At 39.2% G+C, this 8,723-nt stretch overlaps 1 protein-coding gene across 1 annotated transcript in view; it reads left to right on the top strand.

Annotated features, from left to right (window-relative positions):
• The first annotated feature begins 3,120 nt into the window (after positions 1-3,120).
• Positions 3,121-8,723, top strand: part of KIF6 (kinesin family member 6) — a 399,602-nt gene continuing 393,999 nt past the window's right edge. Inside the window, exons 1-2 of the mRNA XM_007458311.1 lie at positions 3,121-3,186; positions 7,258-7,367. Of these exons, the coding sequence (XP_007458373.1) occupies positions 3,121-3,186; positions 7,258-7,367 (176 nt within the window). The remainder of the gene's footprint in view (positions 3,187-7,257; positions 7,368-8,723) is intronic.

Below are 8,723 nucleotides of genomic sequence, written 5' to 3'. Positions count from 1 at the left end.
TGTTACAGGCATCAGCAGTCCATTTCTTTTTATTGTGTGGATGTACCAGTTTGTTTATCCATTCAGCAGTTGAAGAACATTTGCCTTGTTTCAGCTTTTGGCAGTTGTGAACAAAACCACAATAATCATTCCTGTTTGCCTTTCTGTGTGAACACCAGTTTTCAATTCACTTAGGTAAACACCTAGAAGTAGGATTGCTGGGTCACATGGTAAGTATATATACAATTTTATATATAAGAAAGTAGAAAACTGTTTTGCAAAGTGGCTGGTCCATCTTGCATTCTCTCCTGCCATGTTTGAGAGTTCCAGATACTCTGCATCCATGCCAGCTCTTGCTAATGCCAGCTTATCTTCTTCTTTTTAGCCATTCTAAAAGGTGTGTAATAGTATCTGATTGTGCTTTTAAGTTTTCATTTCATTAATGATTAATTATGTTGAACATCTTTCATGTACTCGCCATCCTTATAGTGGAAAATGTCTGTTTAATGCTTTGACACCCTTCTTAAAAAAACAAATCGGGTAGTTTGTTTTCCTATTTATTATTAACTTCTAAGAGTTTTTAAGTATTCCAGATGCCAGTCCTTTATCAGGTATGTGTTTTGCAGCAATGTTCTCCCAGTTTGCGGTTTGTCTTTTCATTCTCTAAGCCTTTCTTCTTTTATTTTTCTAAGCATTTCTTCTTAAAACTTTTTAATTTTGAGATAATTGTAGATTCACATGCAATTATAAGAAATTACGCAGAGAGCTCTTGCATCCTCTTCCCCCAGTTTCTCCCACTGGTAACATCTTTCATAACTATAGTGCAGTATCACAACCAAGGAATGAACGTTGATACAATCCGTCCATCTTATTCAATCTTACTAACCTTTCATCAATTTTATATGCACGCGTGTGTGTGCGTGCGGTTCTATCACATATGTAGATTTCTGTGCCCATCACTGCAGTCAAGATACAGAACAGTGCAACACAAAGATCCTTTTAGAGCTGTAGCACCTCACCCGACCCCCGCGCCTCCCTAACCCCTGGCAACCACTAATCTGCTCTCCATCTCTATAATTTTGTCATTTCAAGAATGTTATATAAATGGAATCATACAGTATTTAACTTTTGAGGCTGTTTTCTTTTACTCATCATAATTCCCTGAAAATTCATCCAGGTTGTTATATGTATCAGTAGTTTCTTCATTTTAATTGCCAAATAGTATTCCACAGTTTGTTTGACCATTCAGTGGTTGAAGGACATCTGAGTTGTTTCCAGTTTGGAGCGATTATGAATAAAGCTGCCATGAACACTCATGTATAGATTTTTGTGTGAACACAAGTTTGCATTTCTCTGGGATAAATACCCATGAGCATAACTGCTGGATCTTATAGTAGCTGCATCTCTAGTTTTGTTAAAAACTACCCAACGGTTTTCTAGAGTAGCTGTACAATTATCTATGATATGTTTCACATTATATATTCCCACCAGTAATGTATGAGTGATTCAGTTTCTCTGTATCTTTGTCAGCATCTGGGTTTGTGGCTATTTTTAATTTTAGCCATTCTGATAGGTGTGTAGTGATATCTCATTGTGGTTTTTAACGTGTATTGCCCTGGTGGATAATGATGTGGAACAACTTCCCATGTGTTAACAGTGTCTTTTGAGGAGCCCCTCTTTTCTTTTTGTTATTTACTTACTTATTTTCCAGTTTTACTGAGATATAATTGACATATAAGTTTAAGGTATACAATGTGATAATTTGATGCATGCATATGTTATGAAATGATTATCACAATGAGGCTAGTTAACAACTCTATCACCTCATTATTACTTTTTTTCCTGAAAAGAACATTTAAGATTTACTCTCTTAGCAAATATATAACATGATATTGTTAACTATAGTTACCATGCTGTATGTTAAGTCCCTTGAACTTATAACTGGAAGTTCCTACCCTTTGCCCAATATCTCCCCATTTCCCCCACCCCCAGCCCCTGGAAACTACCATTCTACTCTCTGTTTCTATGAGTTCAACTTTTTTTGATTCCACATATAAGTGAGAGCATACAGTATTTGTCTTTTCCAACGTATTTCACTAAGCATAATGCCCATCCACATTGCTGCAAGTGGCAGGATTTCCTTCTTTTTTGGCAGAATAATCTTCATATATATATATCCCCATTATAAATATAAAACATAATATATATATAAAATAATATCCCATTATATATATCACATTTTCTTTATCCATTCATCCATTAGTGGGCAATTAGGTTGGCTCCATATCTTGGCTAATATTGCTGTGTACATGGGAATGCAAATATCCCTCTGATTTCAATTCTTTTGGATATATACCCAGGAGTGGAATTGCTGGATCACATGGCAGTTCTATTTTGAATTTTTTAAGGAACGTGCACACTGTTTTCCATAGTGACTGTACCAACTCACATTCCCACCAACAGTGCACACCGGAGCCCATCCTTTCATGCCAGGACCACTGCATGGGAAACAGTCCCCCTTCCTCCAACTTTGTCCTCTTCCAAAACAGAACTAGATGAGGTGCCCTTCCACAGAACCCCGCGCTTACCCCAACATAACTTGTAATTTCCTATTAAAACTCTGTCACCTTCATCAGACCCTAATCTCCAAGTGGGCACAGGAAGTTTTGCTCAGCTCAGGATCCAGGGCCAGTATATTGCTGTCACAGATCAAGTGCCATTTCTTCAATGAATGAATAATAAGAACCAGAATGACTTCAGTGCTAAAAGGAGGTGTTGGCAGAGAAAAAGAATGGATTGAAGGATTGAAGAACTAGCAAGGCACGACGGTTATCACCCCTTTAACTACTCTCCAGGCCAGCTCTGGCGTTAAGCCAGATGCCAGACCTGACCACGCGCATGCGCAGCTCTCCCCGCTAGGCTCTGCCCCGCCCCACCCTCAATCCTTCCCTTCGGGCCTCCCCAACCCGTCAGCGACCAATTAGGGAGAGGAGGCGGTCCTGGTTGGCGCGGTGCTCTTTGGGTAGTGTCCCTAGTTACTGTTGCTAAGGCTTCGTTTCGCCTGAGGTGGCGGGAGTCAGAAGTTTTCGGAGTCACCGCCTGAGAGAGAGGTTAGGGGTCAGTGCAAGAACCGGGGAGGAGATGGTGAAGCAGACTATCCAAATTTTCGCCAGGGTGAAGCCCACTGTCCGGAAGCAGCAACAAGGGGTATGGGTCGGAGCGGCACGGGCGCCGGCGCGGCGGGGCCTCCCAGACTGGGGGAGGGGCGGCACGCGAGGGGCCTGGGCCGGGGTGAGTGGTTTGGCGCCAGGCGCTGGTTGCGGCCCGGAGTTCAGCACACATGGACCCGGAGCCCGGGCAGCCTCGCAGACTCCCGCGCATTGCAGTCAGGGGCGCGGACAGACAGACACCCAGTACACTCCCACCCAACCCAGCCGGGCGGGTCCAGACTAACCTTCACAGAGCCACATGGGTACCCCCGGACACACATGTTCACGCAGCGGCAGACACGTGCACGTGCAGGTACGTCTGCGTGTATGCTCACATACTGCGCCTCAGCTGTTCACCGTTATTGCACCTTTCTGGAAGACAGTCACACACAGCTCTGCCCAGCCAGGTACACTCAAGCTTCTCTTTTGTCCTCAGGCAAAACGTGCAAGCAAGAGAAACGTGCCTATCCACATCTGAGATGATAGGATAATAGTTACAGATAAAGATACACAAAGCATACACGGTACTCTGCCCGCAATGGGCCCTTAGAATTCGTTGACTAACTGTATTGTTATCAGGAACAGAAGCATGAACGTTGACATACACTCATTACAGATATGTATAGATATTTATGCATCCTGACACAGAATACACATAAACTTTTTATTTAGAAAACATTAACTGAGCATTACTAGGTGTTTCCTCTAGGGTGCTTAAACTCGAAAGGGTACAAAGAAGGTTAAGACATGACCCTTACTCTGAGCAGAGATATTGTACTTTGAATGCTTCTCAAACGTTGTTTTCTTTCCCTGGGAAGGACCATAGTCATTCTTACCACTTAGATGCTTTGTCTACATTATCCCTGAGTCTCAAGAGAACTCTGCAAGATTGATGTCATTTTCTTCATTTTATAGATGAGGAAGCTGAGCCTCAGACAGGTTAAATAATTTGGCCAAGCCACCCACCTACTTAGTGGCAGAACCCTGATTTTAATTAAAGATTTTTTTTTTTCCAAAGCTCTTGGCTCTTGGGACAAAACCTTTTTGCCTCACAAAATAAGGATATAGGCAAGGGCAATCTGAGTCCTGTTCACGAGTCTCTGGAATGGGCATATTATTAATAATATTTTATCTCTACCCCATATCTACACAGTGTGTATGTATATATGTAACATCATAGCAGCTCATAATTTAGCATTTGCCTCATGTAATTTATGAGAGGAGAATATAGTGTCTTGTCATCGTCATCATCTTCAGTCTTTTATTCGTGGAATACATTTAGGAAAAGATGCATGAGAAGACTCCAAAGAAAATATTGGCTTTTTTTTTTTTTTTTTTTGAATTTTAAGGAATAAAGAGTATAGAAAGGAGCCATGGGTATCATCCCATTTTCTCTCCTCCTACATTCATTTTCAAGAAGGGTTGTAAAAGTGCATCAGTTATAAAAATTATATGTAACATTTCCCTACCCCCCCAGCCCTCCTCAGATTCTTAGCTAAAAATATTGAACTTGTCTACATTGACTCAGCAGTCAGAAACAGGTGCTTGGATATTTTGTTTTTTTTTTTTTTTTTTTTTGAATTTTAAGGAATAAAGAGTATAGAAAGGAGCCATGGGTATCATCCCATTTTCTCTCCTCCTACATTCATTTTCAAGAAGGGTTGTAAAAGTGCATCAGTTATAAAAATTATATGTAACATTTCCCTACCCCCCCAGCCCTCCTCAGATTCTTAGCTAAAAATATTGAACTTGTCTACATTGACTCAGCAGTCAGAAACAGGTGCTTGGATATGGTAACATGAGAAGATGGATAGAAGTGGGACTGGGGGTGGTGGTGGGTTGATGGAGAACGCTGGGTTTAATTTGAACTTCCTCTTTCCTTAAAATGCAATGTTTGAATATTTCAGTATGCCTCCTTTTGCATTTCTTTGGTGAGATTCTGTGGAGTGGCTTGTTTGCTACTCCAGGAAGTATTTTTAGGTATCATAGTGTATTTTAATAATGTCACATTCTTACCGAGATGCAACATTATGCCGCATAACACGAACATGCGAGAACACAGATGAACGAATTTTGAGTTCATCTGTGCCTGGAGCAGAGAGTATGCCTGCTCTTCCTTAGAAATCCCACTTTCAGCACCCTATCCTTTTGACCCCCAAAGATTGTGTGGTTGTTTCTCTGACTAGAAATGCCCCTTGTAACATTAAACCAAGAGTGATTCAAAGGTGTTTTTTTTTTCTCTTCACTTTGTGGCTCCATTACTTCATTAATCGTATTCCCGAAGGCACTATATATTAAATTATGATAATTTATAGATTAATACATTAAAAGGTACAAAAGAAGATGCTCTGTGATCATTTTAACAATGGCAATGATTTTCATTTGTATAGTGCTTTGTATATTTTGAAATATTTTCATATTCATCCTTGCATTTGATCTGTCTCCTATTAAAAACAAACTATCTCACATATTTTTATGACTAACGGTAGAAAGGCAATCTAATAGAGTAAACAAGTTTTTTCATTAGGGACTTTTCTTAATGCCTCAAAGAATGGCTTAATGAGAGGAGTTGAGGGTCACAGTACATACTCTAATTATTGGTCCTTTTTCTCTTCTGAGTACTGAGTGTTACAGATTTTAAAAAATGTATGGCACCCCTCACTCCTTTATGTTTTATGTCTTACACACTCCTTTAACTCACCTGTCTAGCCATTAACATTTTTAAAAAAATAATGTAGTGCCCTATAGTATATAATTTTTAAATGTCTCTTGAGAAAACCTAGCCAGAAAGCCTTGGACCTGATGCCATTACTTTCTACAAATAATTTTATTTTACAGCATGACTTTTCTTACATGAGCTCCTCACATTTTAAATGAGAGGGCTCAATAAAAATCTGCTTAGGAAAATTATTCAGACTTTCTGGAGATTTAGATAGGCTTTTACTTATTTAAAAAGGTGACTTTTCCCCCATAATCAAGCATCGAAATGGGTCTTAAACAGGAAGTATTGCCTGTTAGAAGGAATTTTATTTCTTGATGAAAGACAAGAAATCTTTTTTAAAAACCTCTAAATCTAATGACTAACATTTTTTATGGTGCATTACAAAATGCTTCCATTTCCATGACATCCTTTGATCCCCGCAGCAATCTTGTAATGGAGGCAATTCTGTTTTCTTCATTTTATGTATAAGGTACCGAGATTCTGAAAGCAGTGGCTGGTCACACAGCTGGTAAATTGAGATCAGTGTTAGACCCAGGTCTTTGGACATTGAATCGTAGACTTTTCTTTATTCCCCATGATCTCTTTATAGGCTTGACTCTTGCTTTTCCTGGCCAATAAATAAAGGAGTAGGTAACCAAGAAAAGAATCAGGGAATATTACAATTGTAAAGGCGGTTGGTTAAGACCCTTCTTTTCCATATCAGCTTAAGGAGGTTAAGTGATTTCTCCCAGGTCATTTTCTAATTAGTGGCTGAGCTGGGAGGAGAATCTTGAAAATGACATCAAAGACATGAATTACATGTCTCCTTTGAAACCACATGTCTTTTATCAGATACTTGAATATGTCTCGTGGAAACGTTTATTTCTTTGAACATAACTTGAATTAGGGCATTCTTGTGAGCTCTCTGAGAAGGCTCAGACCCAGTCCTTTTGTCTCTGTGTCTAGCATTTTGGAAATGCTCAGAAATGCTTATTGGTTGTAGTAAAATATTAACTTCTGGTACATAATTCCAAAGCAATACTTAGATAATATGTTGTTGTCAGGGCTATTAGCTTCTCAACAATGGAGACAGACACTTAATACTCAAATTTGAATATTACATCATTCAAAGAGGATTTGAGCTTTGATCGGGCACTGATTTAGGTTTTACCTCTTGTTCAGTTCCATATATTTGTTTGAGTGTGCACAGAGTTTAAAGAGGAAAATTATCCAAATTGTGCTATGTTATGACTTTTTATCTGAAAAGTGCAGTTTTTTAAACACCATTACAATGCATGTCATAATAACATGGTCATTGTTCAAGCCATAATTTTACCATTTTATATTCACTTGTCTTCACATTTTCAGATTTATTCCATAGATGAAGATGAAAAATTAACACCTAGCTTGGAGATCATCTTACCTCATGATTTGGCAGATGGATTTGTGAATAATAAGAGAGAAAGCTACAGATTTAAGTAAGCCTTTCTTTTTTCATCTTCATTTCTGTTTTACTATTGAACTAATTCTTGTAGTGCGTTAATAGCCACTATGAAATCATTGGCACCATTTCTTGGGGAGAATGTAGTACAGTTCTCTATTTTTAAAAAAATTAATTTAATTTATTTTATTTTTGGCTGCGTTGGGTCTTTGTTGCTGTACGTAGGCTTTTCTCTGGTTGCAGTGAGCCGGGGCTACTCTTCGTTGTGGTGCGCGGGCTTCTCATTGCAGTGGCATCTCTTGTTGTGGAGCACGGGCTCCAGGCACACGGGCTTCAGTAGTTGTGACACGCGGGCTCAGTAGTCGTGGCTTGCAGGCTCTAGAGTGCAGACTCAGTAGTTGTGGCATGCGGGCTTAGTTGCTCGACAGCATGTGGGATCTTCCTGGACCAGGGCCCGAACCCGTGTCCCCTGCATTGGCAGGCAGATTCTTAACCACTGTGCCACCAGGGAAGCCCACAGTTCTCTATTTTATCTAGTAGATAGAATTCAAGTTGTCTTTTCATTGCTGTGCCCAAAGTTAAAAAGGGGGTATATTTCTGTATCCAACAAGATCTCAGCCTTTCTTTACTATATCTGTTTATCGAGTGTTATCTTTTTCCTTTTTGGCCCACTATAGTTTAGCTCTTATAAGAAGTTCAGTGCATGACTAAACTTTATTAAAGATGTGTGCTGTATAGGTGAGCCTTCTTAATAACATAAATGGTATACTGACCTCAAGTGTACATGTGTACGCTCTGTATCTGTACCGTCCAGTGTACCAGCCACTAGCCACATGTAGCTCTTAAGCACTTGAAATACAGCTGGTCTGAATTGAGATGCACTGTAAGTATGAGATATATCAAGGATTTTTGAAGGCTTAGTATGAAATAAAAAGAATATAAAATAGCTCAAGATTTTTTTTCCATATTGATTACATGTTAAAATGATAAAATGTTGGATATATTGTGTTAAAATATATTCTTAAAATTAATTTTACCTGTTTCATTTCACTTAAGAAATGAAGCTACTAGAAAATTTTAAATTACACATATACGCATATTTATGTGTTACGTTTTATTTCTCTAGCACAGTTCAGAACTGTATGGTTCAGGTGGAAAGTAGCAAATAGCTACCCCTGGATTGTCATCAGTGCCCTTGGTCTGAATACTATTCTAGTAGCCAGGCCTTAAATTTGGGGATTATGGCTGTTTCATACTGCCTTTATTTTACAGTTTCAGATGACATCATTTCCTTTACTCTCCACTTTTGATTTTTGGAGAAGTTTGAGCCCGAGTTAAACCTATATTTAGTCTCTGGCCTAAATTTAGGTAGGAGATTCCTGGGTCCTGCTGA

The sequence above is a fragment of the Lipotes vexillifer genome, unplaced genomic scaffold, assembly GCF_000442215.2.
Source record: "Lipotes vexillifer unplaced genomic scaffold, Lipotes_vexillifer_v1.1 scaffold4, whole genome shotgun sequence".
NCBI lineage: Eukaryota > Metazoa > Chordata > Mammalia > Artiodactyla > Lipotidae > Lipotes > Lipotes vexillifer.
The sequence above is the reverse complement of the archived record's forward strand: the minus strand, read 5'-3'. Positions and strand labels throughout refer to the sequence as shown.